Raw genomic sequence first — 25,000 nt, 5'->3', positions numbered from 1 at the left:
AGGGGAAAGATAAAAATAATATGTAGAGAGACTGTGTGAGAGTGTGATAGTGATTGATAGAGAGATGGATGCAGACAGTGTGCAGCACTGAACAAATCGATCGATAGGGTGCCAATATTTGTAGAATTGGTTAGACAGAGTGCTGATACTGAGGAGCTAGATAGATAGATGGATAGATAGAGAAAGAGAGAGATAAAGAGATAGATAGATAGATAGATAGATAGATAGATAGATAGATAGATAAAGAAAGAGAAACATAGATAGACAGACAGAGATAAAGAGAAAGAGAGAGGCAGACAGTCAGATAGATACATAGATAGATAGATAGATAGATAGATAGATAGATAGAGCGAGCTACAGCTAAACTGATAGTAAATGTATGTAATGTGTTCATGTATCTTAAGAGCTCTAAGAAAAGTAGCGTTTAGAAATGTTTGGTCTCGTTATAAAAATAATTCTAATCATCATTGTCATATTAAATATCAGAACAGAATATTAGCTTATTATGTCGGCCAACATAAGCATTCATAACCTCAGAATATTGGCTGAAAGGAACAAACCAGTGAACGTATGTGGCTGGTTCAGTGTTTAGCTTCGTGTGCTAACAGACGTCAGTTTGTTGTCCTTCATTATTCAACTATTCCTTCTGTTATTCAACCATGAACACGACGCAGAGCAGAACATTTCTTTATTAACTTTGCAATCTATTTACTTAACAACATCAAATCATCATGTAGCAGAAGTCAAAATAAAAGCAGGTCTAAGGCTCGACATGTCGCCAGCGCACTGCTGCGGCCTAGCGCGCTAACTGCAGCCTGCTAACCTGCTACAAGTCCCGGTAACTTACCGGTTGAGTTAGTGGGTCGATCCAGTTTTAAGATATCTCTCAGGTGCTGAGTCGCCCCTTCTATATCTATGTTGGAACTGGAAGCCATAAGGTCTGAAAGGGGCCGAAACGTTGCGAAGTGACAAATTACCGCTTGGTTTGTCTTGTGCTCCCACCTACGAAAATCTTACAACTGTGTTGACTTCCGCTGGTGCGCAGTTTTTTCCTTCCCACCACCAAGAGCCGTTTTCTTAGTTCCCACCGCCGTCCTTGCATATAAACTGCTTTTCTCCTAATGTACTGATAAAAACCTTTTTCCTATCGAGTGCTTAATTAATCCCAGAACACGTACAAAAGCACAATTTCAACTCAACAGCACGATATTGCTATAAAAACAAACAGTGCCATCATGCATGGATTTGATCTCCTTTATTTCATAAATTACTTCAATAAGTCTTGCTGTAAATCACGTCAGATTTTATCCGAAGTTCCAGAAACACTTCTTTAAATAATCCAGTGCTTAAGCAAGAGGACACAAACCACAGTGAAGGGCGTTTCTGTTTAACGTCATAGTCATGCCAATACAAGCAGCTTCCTAGTAAATCCTTAAAATCACCTTATTGCTCTTGTAAACATGAGCAATAATGTTTTTTCCCCCTCAAGCCTTTCTTTATTTTCAAACTGAACTTCCTCAAAATCAAATTGTTAAAATTAGTCTTAATATTACTTGATAAGGCCTATTGGTGAGTTGGTGTCAGAATGAGTCACAGTGATATTTCACCCTGCAAAATATTAGATGTTTATGTTTAAAATATTCCTACACAATTATCTACCTTTAAAGAGAGAGAGAGAGAGAGAGAGAGAGAGAGAGAGAGAGAGAGAGAGAGAGAGAGAGAGAGAGAGAGAGAGAGAGAGAGCACTTGCAGTAACAGAAAAATGACAATTACATATTTAGACCAATATTTTCTAAGCAATAAATAGAACATATTTCCCTGGGCAAAAGACCATTAGAGCTCCACAATGTTATCTGCTTCTTTTGTCCACAATCATTATCATAATCAAACAAAAGGATTTTGATGTATAACTACAGGTTAAATGTTCCCAATACTGATTTTATACCTGTAACGCAGGAAAAACAAATCCAATAGGTAAGTCATTACTACAATAAAAAAAAAACTAGTGTGTGTATATTCTATTAAAGTATAAATGGCTTATTCTGTAAGTTAGGCAAATGGTTCTTGATAAAGATGACCAGATGCTTCAGTTCTTTTTCTTCATTCAGGAATGCTGTTGCCAAAATGATTTCCAGCAGCATAAAGAGATTGGTTATACATAAGCAAAAAAGACAAGATGTAAGACCAGAGAGTCAGAGGAACAAGATGATGCAATGGTTAAGAAAAAGTCAAAAGGTTTTATTGTGTCTTGTGGCTTGGTAATTATTGTCACAGAGCAGAAGGTGAGAAGCACACTGGTTTGAAGGTGTGGGGGGATTTGGGGGGTGTATAACGTTTCTTTGGATAGCTAGAGCAACCTGACATCACAATGAAGGGAGGCTCCAATGTTCAAAAGGGAAAAAGGAAGAAGAAAAAAGTGCCAAGAAGCAAACTCTAAAAGCAAGCAGAGAACACATTAAGTACGAAAGCAAAGAAAGGCAGTTAAGACAGTTATTAATTCATAGTCAAACTCAAAAACTAAAATGTAAATAGTAGTAACTGGCAGAAGTTATGTTAATATGTCTTTTTTCCCCAAGTCAGTGTCTTCTGATATTCGAGCTCGCCATCATCATGCACATCAGCAAAGGGGGAAAGGGTCGCTTTGATGGATCTGTGGGCTTTCAGCAAAGAAACGCTTCTCCTGTCTGGAGCAGAGGCGCTACTATGTGCCTGGGTGTTATCTGTGACTTGACTTCTTGGAATCCGGTGCTGAATCTCAAAGATGAATGAAGGGCAGACTGAGGTTCAGGCATCACTGGAGGCAATGTGCCCTGTTCTCCACCTTCCCCCATTTCCCACAACAGTTGTGGTGCTGTTTAGCCAAAGTTGTGGATTGCTAGGCGAAACATGTCGTTGGTGCACACCCACGCATCATTAATGTTCTTCAGGATGAAGCTCTGATGGAACCCCATGATGGGATCATCATCTGCCTGCAAAAACACAGATCAGCAGGATTAGTTATGATTTACAGAAACAGAATATTCTATTTGTTGCAGCAAATCAATCAGTTTGATTAAACCACATTAGTGTATTTTCAATCTGATTTGATTAGAGGGATTTGATTTTCAATCAAAAAGGCCACAGAAGACTGCATTCTCTCAACACAAATGTTCATTTATGTATACAGTTTGCAGATCATACATCAGGCAGAAAGTAAAGCAAATAGATATGGCAAAAAAATAAGGCAGAGGTCATAATTCACAGACAACACTCAAATATACATCGATCAGCCATGGCATTAGAACCACCTGCCTAATATTTTGTAGGCTTGCCTTCTTCCCATAGTGCATCCTGGAACCATCTCTTATACTTGGAAGGTAACAATCACTGCATCCCAGGAACAAGGGCCAAATTGTGATGGCTTAGAAAACTGGGTCAGTGTGTCTCAAAAACACCAGGTTTTTTGGGGTGTTCCCAGCATGCAGTGGTTAGTACTGTACCTACCAAAAGTGGTCCAAGGAAAGCAACTGGTGGTGCTCTCTGCAATATTCTGCTGTTATATTTAAATACATTGTTGTTGACCAAAAACACAAAATCATAGCAACAGTATTCCTTAATGGCAGTAGCCTCTTTCAGCAGGATAAGAGGAGAAGAGATAAACATTTGAAATATATCAGTCTGTGTGTAATGAATGAATATAATATACAAGTTTTACTTTTTGAATGGAATTAGTGAAATAAAATCAACTTAATGATGATATTCTAATTATATGACCAGCACCTGTATGTTATAGGTAGATATAATGTAATCTACACTGCTTGACCAAGGAAAAAGGTCACATTAATGATATTGAACCATCTTTTGCTTTAATTACTGCATACATTTGCTGTGGCATAGTTTCAATGTTTATGCAATGTCTCACCATTTATTTTCAGAGATGCCAGAGTCAGACCACTGCATAAAGTCTGAAAGATTCTCAACAGGGTTAAGGACTTGACTTTGTGGTGGCCAATCTGTGTGTAAAAATGATGTCTAATGCACTTTCACAATTTGAGCCTGATGAAGTCCCAAACCATCAGGGAAGAAAAACCCCATTGATGGAAATCCTGATTATTCAGTACATTCAGGTAGTGAGCTGACATCAGGTTGATGTTTTGGGCACATAAACATTGCTGAACACAGCATCCCACAGATCACAACACTGCCCCATCATTGTAGAATTGGGCAAATCTGGACTCATTGGACCACATGACCTTTTTACATTGTTCCAGAGTCTAATCTTTATGCTTCCTTAACAAATTAAATGCTTTTCTTAAGGCTGCACAGCTGTCAAAATCCCTCGAGTTTGCTTCACACTGTAGGTACAGAAATGCTTTCACTATTAAACATTGCCATGAGTTCTGCTGCTGTTTTTTTTGTTTTTTTTTTAGATTTAATTTCACTAAAACCAACTTCAGGTGGTCATGATCCTTCAAGATTTTTTCAGACCACATTGAGAATAAGAGAAACATCTTTTCCACGAATACTGGATGTGTCTTCCGACATGGTTGCCTTAGAAATGAGAAGCTATTCACTGCAAGTTAGGCTTAAATAACTTTGCTCATTTCCCATTGAAACGATCACTTCAGTAATTGTCCAATGGAAGTGTCTTCCCTATTTGCTTTTATCCAGGTGATGTATGGACTTTAGTTGGCCAGGCAGTGTATAATATAAACATGCATTACCACTGTGAGTAGCTTTTCACAGCCATAAGCAGACAATTAATCAAGTGGTCATTGTGTTAACAGATATTCAGCTGCTTTTTTTCATGAAAGAGTGAGAATATATCTCCCTGATCAATTATTTGAATGTTTACACTAATGTGTAATGTTTATTTGCTGAGTACAAAAATACTCTTATTTCAGCCACATATTGAAGTCTCATTGAAGGTGATTTTCTTGGTCTTAAAGTGCACTGTAAAGTTCCTAGCATGCATCTATATAACACCCTAAAGGACGATCTGACTGAAATATCATTTAAACTATTACATTTGTTTGTTTCATTACACACATACACATATACACACCTATGCACCTGTCTAATTTTCTGTTAATCCAATAAACCTCATTTCACTACTGAAATATTACTGTGTATCAGCAATTTCATTTTGATCCATCAAATAACTGAAGGTCAAACACCCAAATATTTATAAATCAAAATCATGGAAATTGTCAGGGGTTCCTAAACTTTTGCATACGACTGTATATACACATACATACACACACGTGTATAAGCATTAAATAAACAAAAACTAATTTATAAGATCCCTCTAATTTCTTTTCAGTTACAGTGATCCCTCGTTTATCGCGGTTAATGGGGACCGGAACCCCTCGCGATAGGTGAAAGTCCGCGAAGTAGGGGTGCCCCCCTAGGAATTTCCGTATATGTGTGTGGCTAACAGAATGTTTAAAATATGTATATTTATACATACATACACACACACACACACACACACACACACATACATACATACACACATACATATATATATACATACACACACACACACACACACACACACACACACATATATTACTTAAATCTATTTAATTATAAAACCTTCATATTATACATTCACTCACTCACATATTTTACTTAAATCTATTTAACTATAAAACCTTAGTTTTAGTTTCAATTATGGTCATAATCTTCCTCTTCGGCTCACTAGTGGAATCTTTTGCAAGCGCCCGGCAGTTAGGAGGCATTGTAAGGGCTTAACGAAAACATAATACATGAGACACAGTTGACAGCATGAACGAGAGTGGCGAGATACAGTACAACAAGGGAAGAAGCTGGGAGAAACTTGAACCGCGAAGTGGCGAGCTAACTAGTTCTGTTGAAACCTTTAATAGATTTGTTTTAGTGGGGAAAAACAGCACTCCTGATTTACTCCTCCTTCTAACAGACATGCTACAGATCCCCAAGTGAAAACCTAATAGCTAACTATAGACTATAAAGTAAGCAGATGGGTGGTATATTTTCGTTTACTAGTATTTAGTATATAATATTAGTAACATTTACTAGTTTAGACAAAGTGCTTTGTTATTCAGACCTGACAGGTAAGTGCTAAAGGGACAGTAATGTACTTCATTGGATTAATGCTATGACAAGTTTTGTCTTCTTGAATCCTACATTGCATGTTATACCATGCTAGTTTGAAAAATCACAACAATCACTAAAGACCATTATAATTTTATTTCCTTAGCATATAAAATAATCTTATTTGTATATATAAAGAAGTTTTTAAATCAATATTATAGATCTTGAAGAATGTCTGCCTGGTTAATTTGTCCCCCTTCGGTTCCCTAGTAAAATGTTACGATTGTTATTAAACTGATACCATGCATTTAGGGAAAAGGAATTTCACAAAACAGAGCAAACAGTTAATTTTAAACAGTGAGTAACTGATTTTAAAAAATGACCACCACACAGTTCTAAACACATCCCAGTACAATCATTTTAGTAGCAGGCGCACTGAGCACAAGCATAGCACACGTCCTTACACACAGTCAGAGAGGAAGGGAAGGCCATGTGACCACAGAACATGAAGTCATAGGTTGTGCAGAGCAAGCATGAAGACCTCATTGGTGCAAACCCAAGTATTGCTGTAATGTTTCAGCAGAAAGGTCTGTTGGAAGCCCAGCACCTGGTCTTCATCAGCCTGACACACATGAATACACACACACACACGCACACACTACAGCTCTGAAATAATAGCGCTTCAGTTGTATTCGCAACTTTTTTTTCTCCCTCCAAAAACATACAGTATAGTGGCTGGCAAGGCTAATTCTAATCGGCCCAACAAAGAAGTCCCGTGTCTGTGATTTAAGTTCATTTCAGAGACACAAAGCCAGTTCAATACTTACTTTTAGTTGTCCTACTACCATACTCATTATGCAGCTGTCAGGAGTGGGCTGGTGATCTTGTGCTGTTATGCTGTGGGCTATTTTTGTGAAGGGCAGGCTCTGAGAAGACAAAAAAAGTTTCCCTTCAAATACATTTGCTAGGTGTGTGGAAAGACCTGATATCTACTCAAAATTCACTATTCCTATTAAGAGATGCAGGGAGATATTTTTTGATACTGCTGCCTCACTCATGGAAGATTTCAGCTGGTAACAGCTCCAAGCATACACAGCACATCACAATATAACAGGGTGTGGAGCATAATTTGCCTGTAACCAAACTTAAGTCAAAAGCTTTTAAGCCATCCATACACTGTGCACAATTATTAGGCAAGTTGTATTTTTAAGGATTACTTTTGTTATTGTACAACTACAGTGCTCTTGGTCAATCCAAAATTGTTAACAAACCTTCAAACCTGAACATCTAAGTAGTAAAAGTGAGGTTTTGGCTTTCTTAAGAGAATATCTATATGTACACTGTTATTAGGCAACTATTAGTGTGCAGAATTATTATGCAACTAAATGAAAAAGATTTTCCTGTCTCACTTGTCTATTTTCACCTGTTAAAGTGAGAATAATAAACAAACTCAAAAATAAACATTAAAAAAAAAACCTCAGTGACCAATATAGCCACCCTTCTTTTTGATAACAGTCACAAGCCATCCATTCAGGGAGTCAGTCAGTTTCTTGAACTGGTCAGAATCAACTTTTTGTGCAGCCGCGACCAAAGCCTCCCACTGTTCAGAGAGGTGTACTGTTTACCTTCACTGTAAATTTCCTGCTTAAGAAGGGCCCAAAAGTTCTCAACAGGGTTTAGGTCAGATGAAGAAGGGGGCCATGCCATTAGTTTTTCATCTTTAAGGCCTTTACTAGCCAGCCATGCAGTGGAGTACTTTGATGCACGTGATGGAGCGTAGTCTTGCATAAAAATCTTGTGTCTTCTATAAATTGGTAGTAGGTCTGAGAGTTGATTTTGAGTCCATTTTCAACCCGAAAAGGTCCAACTAGCTCATCTTTAATAATACCTGCCCATACCAGTACCCCACCTCCACCTTGCTGCTGTCTGAGTTGACGCTCATCGCATCAGTCCACAAAACCTTTGAAAAATCTGTCTTCAGATATTTTTCTTGGCCCATTCTTGATGTTTCAACTTGTGTGTCTTGTTCAGAGGTGGTCAGGTTTCAGCCTCTCTTACCTTGGTCATGTCTCAGAACTGAACTCCTCGTACTTCTTGACACTCCAGGTAGGTTGCAGTTGTGGAATATGGCAGCACTGGAGGATAATGGGCTCCTGGTAGTGTCAGGTTTGATTCTTCTCAAATCTTTGGTGGTTAATTTGCGTCTTTTCTTCTTGACACATTTCATGCAACCCTGTTGACTATTTGCAACAAAACGTTTGATGGTTCTGTGATCACTCCCCAAAAATCTTACAATTTTTGACTTTTCAGAGTCAGTTAAATCTCTTTTTTGGCCCATTTTTCCTGAGGAGAAGAATCTGCCTAATAATTATGCACACCTTGATATAGGGTGTTGATCTCCTTATGCCACACCCTCCCTCGTTACACAAATTCACCTGATATGCATTAAATCCAATAAGCATTCAAGTTTATACAGCTTGGAGTTGGAAATTATGGATAAAATGATAGTCAAAATAATCACTTGCCTAATAATTGTGCACACAGTGTATTAAAACCCCTGCAACAGGCTACACATTATTGAAGTGTATTCTAGCATAAATCAATGAATAAATCCTTACAGAGAGTTTCTCGACGATCGCTGCTTTTCCCTGAAATTGTTGCCCTTCCCACGTAAGGCATGATGCATCAATCTGTAAAAAGAAAACACGGTCAGGGAAATGAGCGGATAGACCAATATGACAGTAGCCACAAGCTCTGCGGCAGAGAGAAAATAGAACAGAAGAGACAACAGACAGATAGAGCTGAACCTTTGGGCAAAATATCTGCAATTCTTCTAACAAACAACATGGTACGGGTTTTTTTTTATGGATTTATATTCAGGGTATGTACAGCTTTAAAAATGCTCCTTGTAATAAATCAGATAAATCATTGCAGTAGCCATGACAAATGTAGTACTATAATGTTGAACAAAGTAGTGTCAGGAGAAATGAATGAAAAAGCAAACATCTGAAGAGAAATGAAGGCTATCAAAAGGTCAGAGTGTTATCTATATGAACTACAGCCTGTCTAAATGCCATTAACTGGGTGCTGTGCATGTGGCATCTCCGTCACAATCAATTTGCTGAGACTGAAACAAGCAGACGTTACAGATTCAGAGCTCATTACTGCAGTACCTACATCGAAGAGGAGTATTTCATTGTAAGTTACAGGCTTCTACAGTGAGCGTGTTGCTTCTGTATGCTTCTTCATTTAGTGCTGTCTACCACTGTATTATTCATCTGACACACAGAAGGCTACATTTGTGCCTGTCACATCTTTCTCCTCTCCATGTGCCAGCTTTATGTAAAAGGCCAGAATACACTCTTTGCTATCAGAGGCGTTACATAGGACAGCATACACTTACTTTTGTCAGTCAAGTTTGCAACTGTAGAAAATATTTAAACTTAGAATACGATGTTTATTCTTCTTGTGTATAGTCATGATGGTGTTGCCTCTTGTCACTTCACACAGTAGTTGGAGATTTCTTTATCTTTGCAGCACATCACAGGTGATGCTGTACATCTAGTGGCTTTCAGTTTTACTACTTTTATAAATAAACAACAACAATAATAATAATAATAATAATAATAATAATAATAATTAGTAAATAGTATCATGCCAGTAACAAGCATTCTACTCAGGCAAGCAGCTAAAAAAAACAATTGTTTTCTCAAAGTGAGATGTGAAAATATGGTCTGGCAGCAGATTATTGCATTATTCAATTTACGTGGGTTTTACAGGCTCTTTGTAATGCTAATGAGCAGAGTAATTATTTTCCAGTTAGATCTAATTATCTATCAGCTAAAAAAAGTCCAAGCTGGCAAGTGCTAGTAAAGGAAAAGAATGTATGAGACATTGCTTCCAATGCAACATCACAGACAAACATAACTGCCAAATGCACTCTCTTGTGTTCTCCAAAAACTGAACTAGTTGTATATTCAGATAAGATGGTGTTCTGCATATTACAGTATGCAAATAAAATAAAAAAATTTGTGGCCAAGAACTTGTTCCCACAGAGCTGAAGATGATCCATTTGTATCACAAAGTTTGTTTTGATGTCTTATGGCAGTTTCATAAATACCCTATAATTCACACTTTAGAAAAGCTATGACAACCAAGAAATTGTGTTCCTGTCAAAATGGAAGGAAATTATATGATGCAGCATTACTCAGACTGCATACAAGCATAGTTTACATGCTCACTTTTAAAAGCATGGCAACATACATAAATAGTCTGCATGACAAGACACATAGATATGATAATATACTGTAAACACATCCATTGCTGACAACACACCACCAATATAGGTCAATTACGTCTTTCTAGAACAACAGAAACATGGTGGAAATACAGAATAATGGCGAGTCTGTTAACAGGTCTGTTAAACTGTGAAGAAATAACCAACAAAAATGATCCGTGTGATCTTCCTTCATGTAATGAACTTCTACCGTATATGCAGCAATACTTACATATATTGATCCAAGCTGAGTTCTGTCTGTGTCAAACAGCTGATAGTAATGCTGAACAAAGCTGGATCCTATTTGTTCCCAGATCGGCTTGTCTCCCATCCTGATTCACCCAGCTACAGGCACTGGTGGAGAAAGCAGCAATGAACAATGTATTATGGCATTTGATCTTTGATCTCCTTGCTGGAAGATGTTCAAGCACATTTGCAATTTGTGCTGATTGCCCTGAATTTTTACTCTTTTTTTCCTCAGTCACAGTCAGGTCTCTTTTTCGGTACTTAAAATTTGTCTCAAATGCTAGTCTACCATGTAGCTGCAATTCACAATAATTATCCAGATGTTCCAATAAGAGCATAAATTCTGCATAGTAATGATGTTTAGAGACTGGAATTTATTATTAATTGTAAGCAAAGCAAATGTAATGTTCAACTCAGTTGTTGCATGGCATAATGTCAGTTATGTAAATGTAGTTAAATGTAAAGTTAAATGTAAAGTTTTTAGGTTTAAATTTTAGTTGCTTTTTCATCCATCAATGAATTTAGAGCTCAGTGTAACCCTTATTATTATTTACATTTATTTACTTGAAGATTTAAGCAACCATTAGTGTGGGTTTACTTGTCTTCCACCATCAATTATGGCAGATTACATGAAAGATTCATGGACTGCTATCAATGTTTAGCCACAATGTTTATAATGATGGGATTTATGTCAGAGTGGCTCTTCATGGCATTGCTATAGTAAGTGTAATTACAGTATCGAGCTGGTCATGTAGACTATGTCAAAGCCATCAGGTCTGCAAAGACCAGCAACTAGCTACTACCTCATTTGCTTTGCTAAAGTCAAGTACATTGGCTTTTATCTATTTTTCGTCGCACCACTCAGTAGTGAATCCTGAAAAACTATACAAAGTAGCCGAGAACACAATCTGGCCAGGATTAGTATTTAATTAGCTTTTACAGATGATTAATCTTTTCAGAATCACCTACATGCAGATGTGCAAAAACTAGGGCTGGGCGATATGGCTGAAAACTGTCGGTCTATCGGTCAATATCGATAATTATTGATATTTTTATGACCCATTTAAAATAAGGACCAGGAGAAAAATATTACATTTAAACATTATTTTAAACTTAACCTTCCTCTGATCGTAATCCCCTCAGTTATTAATACAGAAATGTCAACAACCAGGAAAACCCAAATAATTAAAATGTAAACATAAGTCTAAAGTCACAATGAACACTTAGATAAACATTTACGGTGCAAAATGAAAGAAAATGTAAGAAATGCTTAATAAAAAAGTGTAATAAAATAGTGCAAAGTGTTAAATATAAACACAGAAAAAACGGTCTTGCATAATTTGCCGACGACATTGGTCTGACTACGGCGAGACTTATAATATCCAAAAAACTGCCATACTGGCAAGCTGACTTTTCCTCTTTTATTTACAATTTCCTCACTCTCTGTGGCGCTCATTTTCTGCTTATCAGTCACCGGTTACTGAAGAGGAATCCAGCAGACCAGCACGAGACACCAATATGGCGCAACCAAAAAGATACTGTTACATGATTGGCTGTTAGCATGTCAATCCCTACGTTGCTAGGTTACCAGAGAGTGAGTGCCTTTGATAATGCAACCAAAATTGCTTCGCAACCTCTTTTCTTCCGACGAAGAATAAAAAATATCGAAAGTTTTATCGAACACTGATATCGATCACGTCTCTATCACGATACTTATCGTTATCGCTTTCACATTATTCCAGTCAATAAATATTTATTTTATACTTGGCAATTTCACTGCAGCTACCTCAGCTGTGTTGCCCTTCACTGCATATATCTGCATTACATTCCAAAATAAATTACTACTACACACAAAGGCTTTAGCTATTCAGCACATTACCTTCAGTTTAAAAGTAAATGGTTAACGATCCTAACACACAGCTACAGGAAACATATTCTACCGAACTTTAAGTGTGTTAGTCTGCAGTGTGCGTCATTCAGAAATCTCCAAATACATGCTTGCATAAGAGAAAAATTTACTTTCACAAAAGATCCACTGTTACAATCTATAGTCATTATTTTATCCTGGTATTGTGACTCAATAGAGGAGTTAACCAAAAAAGAAAGACTATTAAAAAAATATATATTAATCTGCACTCAGACCAGCAAGTCACTTGTAGTTTGTCTCTTATGACCATGCAGAAAACCCTACAACTGTCAGTTGCAGGTGTGCATTGTCCAGCACTTTCAGTTCCGACGGGAAAAAGCAGTAACTAAACATCGCTACCAATAATCAGTTCCAAATAAATTAAAATAACACAATCAAGTGTGACAACTAGTCGAGTTAGACTTCATAATAGCAAACCATACTAGTCACATACACACATTCACTAATGAACTTCGCTAGTTCCTTTCTTTTCTCATTAATGTAGCTGTACACATTTAACGAGAGATTTTATATGACAGGATACAATTAAAGACGTTCATTTTTGTGAACGCAAGAGTAACGGTCAACTAAACACAAGTAGCAACTAAGGTTGAGTGGGGGTCTGGAGAATGCACCAAAGGATTATTCTGATGCATCAATCAAGAAAGTAATTTTTAGATTTGTTAACATAGAATTAAGAAATCTCAATAAAAACGTCACCTGTTGTGGAGCCCCAAAGAGACATCAGAAAATCATTCAACACATCAACTGACAATACCCCAAAAATCAGTAGACTGATATGTATACTTTGTATTTCTTTATATTTGTGCATCATTTGAGTAGAAGAATGTCCCTTTTCCACCAGTTTGAATGCTGGTTCGGCACCAGAGCCTAATTTAGAACCAGTTCTTTCTTTTTCGACAGCCAAAGCACCGGCTCTGAATCAGGAAAAGTGGTTCTTAAGCAGCACCAAAACGTTGCTGGTCTAGACTTAGTGTCAGGGGCTGGGGGCAGGGCTACTGTTAGCGCCTTTGATAATGTACCTTAAGCATACTAATGTTCAATACACTTTTACTTTACCGCAATATGATCAATTATCAGCACACATGATAGTAGTTAGCTACAAGCTAAGGCTAATTTTTTTCTGTGTTAATGATAAAATAATGTTATGTACTTTCTTGAGTACAACCTCCGTTTATAAAAATTACATGGAGCTGCAGGTATGCGTTGTATTCGCCGCGTTTGGATGCCAATGTGGGTTCACAAAGCCATGAGCATTAACAGTAAAGCAACATCCGCCACTGTTGATGTGTTTGCCGCTGCTGCGCTAATGTTGCTGGGAAAGATGAGACATATACTGTGACGTAAGACTTAGCTCTGTGATGGCTCTCTAGCCCATGGGAAGGCAAACCGATTAGAAGGCTCGCCAGTGGAACCAACTTTGAACCAGCACCAGCTCTGAACCAGCACCTGGTTCTTTCTGGTGGAAAGGGGTAGAAGCGAACTTCTTGCTAGAATTTTCAGTGTGAACACAACATTCACACTATTTAGACAGAATGGCATAAAACAGTGCAAGTATGCAATTTAGGACCTCTAGACTGTAAATTCTGCCATGGCCTCTTAATGTAAAAAAAATGTGTGACTCCTGCGTCCATCAGAGCAACGCAAAACAATCCCAGGCCTTTGGAAGTTCACATATGAGGAATATGTTGTTCTGTGGAGTATTATAAACAGCACTTTGAAAGACGTGGTGGGCGACTGCACACGTCTCTGAGGAAGCGCGTTTGCCCTCTGCCTCCTGGTTAGTCGCTGTGGTGTGTTGGGAAGAGCTGGTCGCTGAATGGGAATTAACAGAGAAAATGGGGAAATGCTCATCATGCTGTTGATTGCATGCGTCACTAAAATTGTGTCTTCTTCCAAATACACAGAAAATGAAGTCACCTGTTAAGATGAAATGTCAGGGTTTTGACCTGGTTTTGTACATGGACTTGGACTTGTCCAAGAATTTAGACCATCTTTTTTTTTTTTTTTTAAATGTATAGTTATATAATTCGAAAATACATCTTACATAACTGATATGTATAAATATTAATTTCTGTAATATAAACTTCACAGGGTTGGGCACATGTTTGGGGATCCTCCCTTTAGCAAGTGTGCAAATATAGAAGAAATGTGACTAACTTTTTTTATGCTGTTACTCTAAGATCATTTAGTAAAAACGAACGCAGGACTTTTCCCACTGTTCCTACCTGAAGGGTGGCGTTGATTTATTCAGGCTTTATGCGCGTTTATAACCGTTTCATCACATTAAAGTAATTCACGCCCTGCTCCAGAATGACAAGGCCGTGTGTTTAGACGGGGTCGAAGTGCCACATGGCCACCTTTATATTTTCCACGTGATTTTTTTGGCTCTTAAAGACGACTGAAAGCAACTTACAGAGTCAGACACATAGTAAATGTTTTGAACGCTAAAACCCGCTCGCTTTTCCATGCTGTGTGCTAGCATGCTAACGTTAGCTGGTTCAAATAAGAACCCAAATATTAGCGTTAGCAAAATAAAGCTGTACTCAGCTGTAAGAGTTGAATGAATACGTTAAAGTTCTGTTTCAAACCGGAAGCTGACAGACTAAACATCTCAGATAAACTGAGCTGGGACACGAGCACGCTGTGAAGCTAACGTTAGCTAGCCGTGTAGCTAGCCGAGTGTTGATTCATTGCGCTCGTGCTAAACCTCGAGAGTCTGAGGCATTAGCTCGATGCTAGATGGGGGCTTTTGCTCTATAGGGACATGGAGCTCAAATCACGTTCCTTTCTAAATATACCCGAGTCACTCGAGCTGTCTACCGGCACCGGCGGCCCGTTTAACACTCCCTTCAGAGAGCATAGGCGTGTCCTACATGCTAACTAGCTAGCTAACTCACACCAACCGCCATTTCTGACAGGATAAACCCCTGATAATTCATTTTTAAATCAATTTTACAAGTATTTATATATTTATTGACGTGATAAACCAGCACAAAGCACATTGGCTGGTGTCTAATATTTAAAATCTAACAGCTTACCTCCGCGAGCCCTAACCGTAGCTATCCTCGGGTCCAGTTATGGCGATTACAGCGCGCGCTGGAGAAGCTGAGCCTCCTGGTGTTCTGCGCATGCGCAGTCAGCATGCACGCTTGAATGTCGGGAGATTTAGTTTGGCGATAAGTTTGGGCACCATAAGACCTCTTGTGGTTTATGTGTGGAAAATATGATATTTAACCGGTCCATGACCACTTGGGGTCCGTGCCAAATAGTCTTAGACAAATAGTTCTTTAAATACTTTAAACCTAATATGTTCTGAAATCTCTTACAGCTCTAAAAACAGAAAATATTCTTGTACAAATTTAAATAATGTTCCTATAAGAAATCTCTGAAGGGTACCATGCAATTCATTTTACAGTTTAAGGGGTTCCTGACCTCAAAAAGTTTGAGAATCCAGACCCATAGGTCATAGATGTTTATTCGAGCAATGTTTTCTAAAAAAAATTCTACACACTCACAATCCACTTAAACTGAAGTACCAATACACCTGCACATCCACACAGTTAGTTAATCAACCGATCATGCGGCATCAACACAATGCATAAAGTCATGCAGACACCGGACAAAAGCTTCAGTTAATTTGTTTCAAACATCAGCACAAAGAAAACGTGTGATCTCTGTGACCTTGCATGTTTGTTGGTACCAGAAGGCTAGTTTGATTATTTCAGTGCATGTTGCTTTCCTAAAATTTTCACACTAGCAGTCTCTGGCTATTTTCCTCTGTCATCTTTTATCAATAAAATATTACCTCCCAATTAACTATCACAGATTTCTTTTTATTTTTTTGCACTATTCTGTTTAAACTCTACACCCTGTTGTGTGTGAAAATCCCAGGACACCCAGCAGTTTCTAAAATACTCAAACCAGCCCAACAAACATACCACAGTCAAGTCACAGAGATCACATATTTTCTTCATTCTGATGTTTGATGCCATACATCTGGCTGATTAGACAACTGCATGAATATGCAGGTGTTCCTATTAAATCAGACATTGAGTGTATATACAGTACTGTACTTACTGTATATGTTACATATGATGTCCAAAAATGTAAAAAGTAAACACCTTGATAATGTTTTACAATAATCTTTATTCATTTCATTAGGCTTAATTTCACTTGACTATAAATGTTAGTGATTATTGATCACCAATTCTACACTACTACATGACCTACTGAACATAATTTGTTATGAACAAGGTGAACAATATTATATCTCCTTACTATTTCTGTTTACTCACCACTGATAATTCTAGAAATTGTTGTCAATTCAAACTGAAATTCTGGAAAAATATTAAGACACTATCTTCTTCTGAGAAAATAAAATGTTTTCATGTGAGGAAAATGGAAGTTAAAGAGGGAGGATACAAAATACTTCAGTAAGACTTTTTTTTTATCAGTTAATATTTTCCTAAGATTTCTTCAAAGATGAATATTTTTTTTATTCCTTACTTGTACAAATAACCTGGAAGGTATGTAAAACATGATTTTAAAAAATGGCCCTAGAAAAATTGTTTTATGCCACACATAAAACTCATCTGGTGAAAACGAATTTGTAAAATTTAATTCTTTTCCAGAATCCTTGTTTGTGTTTGAATGCACTTCCTATTTCCTTGATTAGGTTTTACTATGATTATGTGAAACATGTGTAAATGAATTAGTCCAACTGAGGCCTGGGTCCTGCCCTGTTTACATTAGCTGTAGAGAGGCGCTGTAGTGCAACCTCAGTGTCCAAAAGCTCTGTGTGCTTGTGCAGCTCTTTCGTTTGGAAGGCAGTACTCAAATAACAGTACAGAGTCTCAGAGTCCAGTGTGGGATCGATTGTGTTGAAAACAGCTCTCAAATCTTCCACTCCCACTTCCCTGCAAGAATAACACTTAAGTACTAAGCCTAAATGCTTTATTCGTTTAAATAATGAAAAAAATAACATCAATTAACAGTCACAAGGAGCATGATGGACTCTCACCCTTTGCCTCCTAGTTGTTCTCTTAGCTGGTTGATGTACTGGTGTCTCTCTGCCATAGCCTGCTTTTTTACCAGATCCAGAAAATCACTCTGCTTACCATCTGTGTCCTAAAGACAGTAAAATACTGGGTGGTCAGAATAAATCAAAAAGTATATCATTTAACTGTACCCCTTAAGTATAGTCAAGAATTTGGACAGTGACACAAAGCAGTTTCATGACCAGGTGTGGCCTGTTTCCATGTTATACAATCTAATGAGATAAAAGGTCTGGAGATGGTTCCAAATGCAGCTGTTCATGGAAAATCTCAATTTGTGGTCCAAAGAGGTGTCAAAGCAAGTGAACGATGTCATCTTTAGGTTGGAAAAAAAACCTGTACCTATCAAAGATATTGTAGAAAATCTAGATCTGTTAAAAAGCCTTGAATTAAAGCTGAAATTGTATCTTGATTGCTTCATTTCAAATCCTTTGTGGTTTCTATCCAGATGCTTACAGACACCTGTAAGAGGACATGAGAGCCATATGAAGGGCGAGTAAGCTCAAAACCTTTTTTCTTATTTTAAAGCTCACCTCTGTGTACAGCCTCTGGTAGGCAATGTTTCCTCCGCTGGTCTGTAGTTCTGACTGAGCAGCCTGCACCAGTTCCTCTATATCCTGATCTCCTTTCAGAGGAAAAGCAGTCCTAAGAGCTGCACTGAAAGCCAGCAATAAAGACACAAATGTTTGCTTATTATGTACGGAATAACTTATGATAGAGTGTACAATTATAACATAATCAGTGACAGGGTTACCCCTGAAAAGGGACAAGAGCTCATAGCTCATACACTACATCAATTTGCTAATTATTACATTTTTTATTATTCGGTCTCTCCAGGATTTTATGATCTCCAAAATTAACACAAAATCAAACACTCAAAGATTTCCAGGAAATCTTGCAATTTTTTAAATTCTGCAGATCTTCCCCAAGACACGTCATAAAAGCCCAAGAAACTCTATAGGTTGCACCACAATTTGTAAAAAAAAAAAAAAAAAAGTAGTAATATCAAGCAGGTTTGACCTCAAAAGTCACAAAAAATCATGGAGGGACCAAATAAAAGAAATTTGTAATTTTGTGAAACATCCGTAACAACCATTCTCTAGCAGCCTGTCTCATTTGTCACACTTGAAATTAATATTAACTGAAAAACAAGAATGCAGAAATACCGATGTCCTGCAGACTGCAGATTACAGTTGAAGAGGTTTGAGAACACCGTTAGAGAGGAATTCAGAATTGTAAAAATTCTAATTTGAATCGCAGCACAGCAACTATAAACAAGTGCTCCTTATACTTCACCTGAATTCGGGTGTGCTTAGCAATCCACTCTCAGTGGTGTCACTCTGTATGAACACCTTGAGCAGATGAGACAGTAGATGGGTTTGTCCACGGTACACACTTTCATCCACCTACCAAATATCAACACTCAATTAAAGCCCATGGTCATCGCTCAAGAAGTATTTCCTTATCATTTTCATTTATTGTTAAATTTGTTACCCACCAATTGAAATTGGGAAAACAAATAAAAGCACCAACCTTGCCTTGGAGAATGTCATAGAAGAGACCAATGAAATCATCTTCTTCAAAACGCTTGATGCCATCAAGCAGACTGTAAGCCCATTGTCCTGCTCTCTCCTCATGCTGCTTTAACAAATACTGGTGCAGAAACTCTTTTAGATCACTGCGTTCATCCATCTGTGTTTGCACATAACCAACACATGCACAGACACCTACATTACCATACACCTCCATAACCACAAGCACTGAATTGATGGATGTTACCTTCTCATCTTCAGAAGCTTTGTGTCTCCATATGTCCTTTAGAACTCTAACAACATCAGTCTTTTTCAGTCTGAGGTTCCTCAGTTGCCCCTCATAGCGCAAATAGATGGGAACATCAGAGGAAGTACCCTGGGGAGAAGGGAGGGTTCATGACAGGGAGTTCAACCAGACATAAGAAGATGCAGGTGGTAATTGTATAATGCATGCTGCTCACCAGTCCAGTAAAGAAGTCTTTCTGCTCCAGGCCCATGCTGCTCAACTCCTTCAGCAAAATCTCCAGTCTTTTTTGACTGGACTGACCCTCAAAGAGCTCAGAGCAACGTTCCCCACTACCAAGTATATCTTATATGAAATGACAATTTCATTTGTACACTTTGTCCACTATCTTGTTAATAATGTATGCCAAAAGTTTGTGGACACCTGCCACCATGTGATTTTCCCAAACTGCTGACACAAACATAATTATCTAGTGATGACATACGGCTAAGTGTGGTGACCCATACTCAGAATTTGTTCTCTGTGTTTAACCCATCCAAAGTGCTCACACACAGCAGTGAACACACACACCGTGAACACACACCGTGAACACACACCCGGAGCAGTGGGCTGCCATTTATGCTGCGGTGCCCGGGGAGCAGTTGGGGGGATTTTGGTGCCTTGTTCAAGGGAACCTCAGTCATGGCCGGCCCAAGACTCGAACCCACAACCTTAGGGTTATGAGTCAGATTCTCTAACCATTAGGCCACGACTTCCCTGGGTTTTCACATATCCCAGGCTATTATGAGCCTGGGGTCAGAGCGCAGGGTCAGCCATCGTGCGGCGCCCCTGGAGCAGGTGAGGTTAAGGGCCTTGCTCAAGGACCCAACGTAGATGTCTCAGCAGCTTGTGAGACATTCTGATTAGGAACCCAGCGCCTGGACTGCTGGACCATCACATCCTTACATGTCTTTCTAGAATGTCTTTGTATCATGTAACATTAAGATTTCCTTCTCAAACCTGCTCCAGCAAGACAATACCCCAGGGCACAAAGCAAAGGTCCATGAAATCACGGTTTAACAAGGTTGGTGCAGTGGACCTCAACACTTTTCGAACAAACTGGAACTTACGGCTGGATGAACACAAATCCCCAGTCACGTTTCAGAATATAGTGGGGAGCCTTAACAGAAGAGTGGAAGTTATTATAACAATTATAACATAAGGGAAGACTTCCAAAGGGGTGTTCAAGAAGCACATATGACTATGATGCTCAGGTGTCCACATCATTTTGTTCTATATAGATATAGGATATAAATAGATCTATCTATCTATCTGGAAAAAAGTAGAGAACAACCCTATACCTGTACACTGCTCCCACTGTGGTCTAGGAGTTGAGGCCTTTCTGTGAAGGCCATTTCTCTGTGTGCTGGTCTGCTGATGTAAATTTAGCAATGTGTCATATTCCGTCTTTAACTGATTGAAGTCAGACTGTAATGTCTCCAGCTAAAAAAGGAAAACTGGGGTTCAAACAAGTCTAGATGACAAGATAGTATGATACATTTCACAGTAAATAAATGTCATAAGTACAGTATTGTACAGTACCAGTACTGCCAGGATTAGTCCATAATTATGCAATTTTTATTTTGTTTTTATTTTGTTTTTATTTTGTTTTTATTTGTACAGTATATTTGGATTCTTTTCTGTCAATGATAAATACATTTTGTAGATTTGTGATTTCATTAATTAAAACTTTGTGATATCGTTAATTAAAACTTTTGTTTTTTTTGTAATATTGCCAAACCTATCATTTTTTGAAGAATAAAGCAAATTTGTCTGCAGGGATAAGATATAAATGTGTAACATTTTTCTGTTCATTTAAACTTGTATTAAAATATAATAAGTAGAAATGGTTATCATTTTAATGACTCATACAGTATGAGACTCATATTGCCTCATACCTTTAGGAGGTTCTCCTGGTGCATACGTTCTAGATTCTCCCAGTCTCTACGGGGAACCACATCTCCATATTCTGCATGTAAGCAGTTGATCTCCATATGCGCCTTGTTTAGATCCTCTCTACACACTTCTAAAGCCAGCTTTAGATTCACAGGGTCCTCTAAATAAGAAACCAAGAGCTACATTTATTTCAAAGAGTCAATATTTGGCTCAAACACTGAATTCTCAGAACTATAATGCAATGTTCATCACCATCCAGTGCGTAACCATGCTCCTGTGGGCTGTAGCTCATGCTGCTGATGTTGTCAGTGAGCAGCCTGCGGGCATCACGTTCCTCCCTGTACAACACATACTGTCTTGCCAGGTCCGCCTCTAGATATGAAACCTGACCCAAGAGAGAAGATTATGTTCTAGTGTTAGAGCTGTGCAATGTCTAAATTTCACATTTTGTAATTTATTTTTTTAATATTTAATGAAAGAAACAGCAAACTTATTAGGCTGCACATAATGTAATAATCTATTATCTAACAGTTCCATTCTTATACATATTAACACATGGTTTCAGTGTCATCAGAGCTACTGTGCTAATGCCATGCTTTTGAATCATTTTATAGTTTCATTTAATTTTGTAGAACGTCTGTAAGAAAAGTTAGTTCCTGCTTTTGCTTATGTTCGCTTATGCCATTGCTTATGTCACAGTGCTCATTGCCTCTGTTTCTTGATTAAGACCAAATGGAACACAGTATGTGATGATAAAGAGAGAAACTGTAAAATTGTAAATTGTAAAAAAACAGATCTCCTAACAGAAACCTCCCCGTATTATAATGAGAAAAGGTTTTCTTTGTTAACAGCAGCTTTACCAATCACATTTGAGAACTCAACAAATGTGTGGTATAAATATTATTTACTCATTCTTAGCATCATTCTTAATCATTCTTAGCACAGAAAAGGCAGTGACAGAATAGCTGCAAGTCAGTGTGTTTGCAGTTGGTGTGAAATTATCACTCCAATGACACTGCTGTGCTGAGGAACAGTCCAACATCTAAGTAATACTGAACCAGTGTTACATGAATTATGGTAAGCTGTGGGATACAGGTAAATTTAGTATTTCCCTTCAATAGACTGTTCTTAAATGGAAAAATAGGTTTCCTGATTTTATATTTGCTAGATAAGTATCTCATCATTAGAAATATTTTCTTTAATCAAGATATATTCACTTGCTAAAATCTATTTTTTGCAGTGTAGTCAGGATTTTTGCTTCAGTGTTCTATAAAGGAGAAGTATGGTGCCTTAGTGTTTAGCATGGTCGCTTTGCCCCACCCTGTGGAGTTCGCATGTTCTCCCCATGCTTTATGGGTTTCCTCCAATTTCATCTCCAGGTGTAAATTGTTCTAAATTGTTTATAGTGCGTGAATAGGTGTGTGAGTGTGTGAGATTGTGCCCTGATGACCCTGAGTAAGATAAGCACTACAGAAAATGGACAGATATCCTGTCGTATGTTGTCTTAATGTCATGTTTAAAAAAACAGTAACCAATGGCAACCAAGCTGTAACGCCATCTAAAGGTTTAACACGAGGACAAGCCAAATAAATGTCCAACCTGTGTCTGCAAAGCTCTCTGGTGCTCCTTCATACTCCCAACAACTTGCTGCAGATGTTGGCATTCCTGTTTCAAAGCTGTGATCTCAGCTCTCTCTTGCTCCCTCAGGCCCAGAATCTTCTCTTCACACTGTTCAGATAGCAGCACCATCTGGGCACGGAGAGGCTCCAACTCTTGGATCTGCTGTTGCAGATATACTGCAATGACATTTTTGTAATTTTAGGTACTTCTACGTAGTCACAACAACTCCAAGCCTGCTTTTATTTTTAGAGGAAAATGTGCACATACCTAGAGTAATCTCATATTCGTTTTTGATAGCCGACAACAATGGCTTGTAAGTTTTAAATCCTTCAATGAAATAGTCAAAAACTTCTCGGTATGCCTTCAAAGTGCAGATATAAAGCAAGTCTTTAACACCTGTCAAGCAACACAGCTCTGCTACATATTACAGGAAGTAGTCTCTGAGGATAAAGTGGAAACCTGAAGTTTGAGCTGCTGGAGTTTGGGGCTGTGCAGGTCTAAAGATACCAGTTCTCTCCTGAGATAACACTCCAGTTGCTCTAGGAACCGTGGCTTAGCTACAGTACGTCCGAATTCAACACTGTATCTAAGACACGGAGTGCATAATGAGGTAAGTGCCATCAGTGCATTAATATTGTGAAGGATGTGGAGAGTTCTTTTACATAACATGTCTATAAAAGTGGGTTGATACAGTAAAGTAGTATATGAATTATTCCTCCTAATTATTCCTCTGTAGGTTCTGGTTTATATACATAGGTTCTGGTTTATATACATAATGCTTATACAGCGATTGTTTTAAAGATGTATTCTATAGGCAAAAATGTAGACAATGGATCTACCCATGGTTTCTCTTTACTCCAGATTTAGTGTGTTTTTGACTGTGGTGTTGGACAACCTGTGAGCTGACATGGGCAGGCCAGGTGGAAAGATAGCCAGAGCTACATCCATCTGTAACCTAAAAGAAATTAAATCAAGAATGCAGTGAAATCTGTAAGTTAAGGTCTGTGAAACAGAACAGACAGAACAGACATGATAGGGTACATACTAAGGGGACTTACTTTTAGAATTTTAGACACAGACCTCACTTGCCCTGGAGTCCCCTTGCTTGATGAAAGCCTGCTAAGAATACGAAGAAACGAACAGCTTGCTCAAATCGTTGAATTGGTAGGATCTTTTCAACAGTAACCCATAGCACTGTTATTGTGGTTTTGAATATATTCTGCTGAAATTTTCATGACTACAATTTCCAGTGAGTCACATCATTTGACTCAGCTGACAAATAATAGTTTGAAAGAAAGAAAGAAAGAAAGAAAGAAAGAAAGAAAGAAAAAAGTAAAAAAAAGAAAGAAAGAAAGGAAGAAAGAAATAACGAAAAAAGAAAAAAGAAGAAAGAAAGAAAGAAAGAAGGAAAGAAAGAAAGAAAGAAAGATTCATACATGCTCGTCGGCTCTCAACCTTCACCTAAAAGAGTCGGTTCTAAGAGTCGAATCGTCTGTGAATCATTGGCAACAAAATAGGAAAACTCCAGAATATGACGACGAGTTCGTTTCTATCTATTGCACCTAAAATCTTGTTTGCATTTATTTAAAGATACTATGTTTAAAATATTTATCTTTACCTGTCAAACGTTGAGAGTGGAGGCAACTGAACGTTCTTCTTCATAGTCATGAGTAGTTTTAAACGTGTATATGTAATAATGCGAATTATCTTATCGTCCTTTAAATGTAATATTTTATTGAGTATTTTATGTTGAGACTTTATGCTACGTCGCAACTATGTTATTGTTTATGAGCGGTTGCCATGGTATCAGAGGACCCCAAAGAGCCCAGGAATTGAAAGAAGGCCATTTCCTTGCCAAATTAAAATGCAATTACTGTTAATTAAACTGATTAGAAATGTAATTGCATATGGCTTTTTTAGGCAGCACAATTGCATGTTGTGTTCAATTTTATTCTTTAGAGTTATATCAACAATCATAATTCGTTATTTGTCGTATAATTTCATTCAGGCAATATTTTGACACAATACATTTCACACATGATCCATGAACTTGTTTTTCTGAGCTTGTTTTCTACCCTGTATAAAGTGTGAATCACATAGAAAAAT

The 25,000-nt window shown here is 37.9% G+C and overlaps 3 protein-coding genes across 7 annotated transcripts in view; all 3 read right to left on the bottom strand.

The window, feature by feature from the left end:
- edc4 (enhancer of mRNA decapping 4) overlaps window positions 1-1,059 on the bottom strand; it is a 28,734-nt gene extending 27,675 nt beyond the window's left edge. The window contains exon 1 of the mRNA XM_060877864.1: window positions 848-1,059. Coding sequence (XP_060733847.1) covers window positions 848-935 — 88 coding nt within the window. The 5' untranslated portion in view covers window positions 936-1,059. The remainder of the gene's footprint in view (window positions 1-847) is intronic.
- Window positions 1,060-2,217: 1,158 nt separating this feature from the next.
- nutf2 (nuclear transport factor 2) lies at window positions 2,218-15,701 on the bottom strand. Of its 2 annotated transcripts, XM_060877866.1 has the most exons (6): window positions 15,548-15,673; window positions 14,223-14,321; window positions 10,566-10,687; window positions 8,676-8,747; window positions 6,885-6,983; window positions 2,218-2,969 (listed from the first exon to the last, which is right to left on the bottom strand). In XM_060877866.1, exons 3-6 carry the CDS (start codon window positions 10,662-10,664, stop codon window positions 2,856-2,858), a joined length of 384 nt encoding a protein of 127 aa, XP_060733849.1. In that variant the 5' UTR covers window positions 10,665-10,687; window positions 14,223-14,321; window positions 15,548-15,673; the 3' UTR covers window positions 2,218-2,855. The 2 variants fall into 2 exon arrangements, with proteins under 2 accessions (XP_060733849.1, XP_060733848.1); XM_060877865.1 differs by lacking the exon at window positions 14,223-14,321 and having other exon boundaries at window positions 15,548-15,701.
- Window positions 15,702-16,635: 934 nt separating this feature from the next.
- tsnaxip1 (translin-associated factor X interacting protein 1) lies at window positions 16,636-24,675 on the bottom strand. 4 transcript variants are annotated; one of them, XM_060877860.1, is made up of 16 exons: window positions 24,513-24,675; window positions 23,953-24,013; window positions 23,734-23,849; window positions 23,354-23,480; window positions 23,162-23,255; window positions 22,874-23,070; window positions 21,527-21,659; window positions 21,277-21,434; window positions 20,680-20,821; window positions 19,557-19,684; window positions 19,343-19,471; window positions 19,097-19,255; window positions 18,860-18,969; window positions 18,097-18,220; window positions 17,530-17,636; window positions 16,636-17,425 (listed from the first exon to the last, which is right to left on the bottom strand). In XM_060877860.1, exons 1-16 carry the CDS (start codon window positions 24,560-24,562, stop codon window positions 17,221-17,223), a joined length of 2,040 nt encoding a protein of 679 aa, XP_060733843.1. In that variant the 5' UTR covers window positions 24,563-24,675; the 3' UTR covers window positions 16,636-17,220. The 4 variants fall into 4 exon arrangements, with proteins under 4 accessions (XP_060733843.1, XP_060733845.1, XP_060733844.1 ...); XM_060877862.1 differs by having other exon boundaries at window positions 23,790-23,849; XM_060877861.1 differs by having other exon boundaries at window positions 23,953-24,010.
- Between the last annotated feature and the right edge of the window lie 325 nt (window positions 24,676-25,000).

The sequence above is a fragment of the Tachysurus vachellii genome, chromosome 9 (assembly GCF_030014155.1).
Source record: "Tachysurus vachellii isolate PV-2020 chromosome 9, HZAU_Pvac_v1, whole genome shotgun sequence".
NCBI lineage: Eukaryota > Metazoa > Chordata > Actinopteri > Siluriformes > Bagridae > Tachysurus > Tachysurus vachellii.
This window is presented reverse-complemented; position numbering and strand designations above follow the sequence as displayed.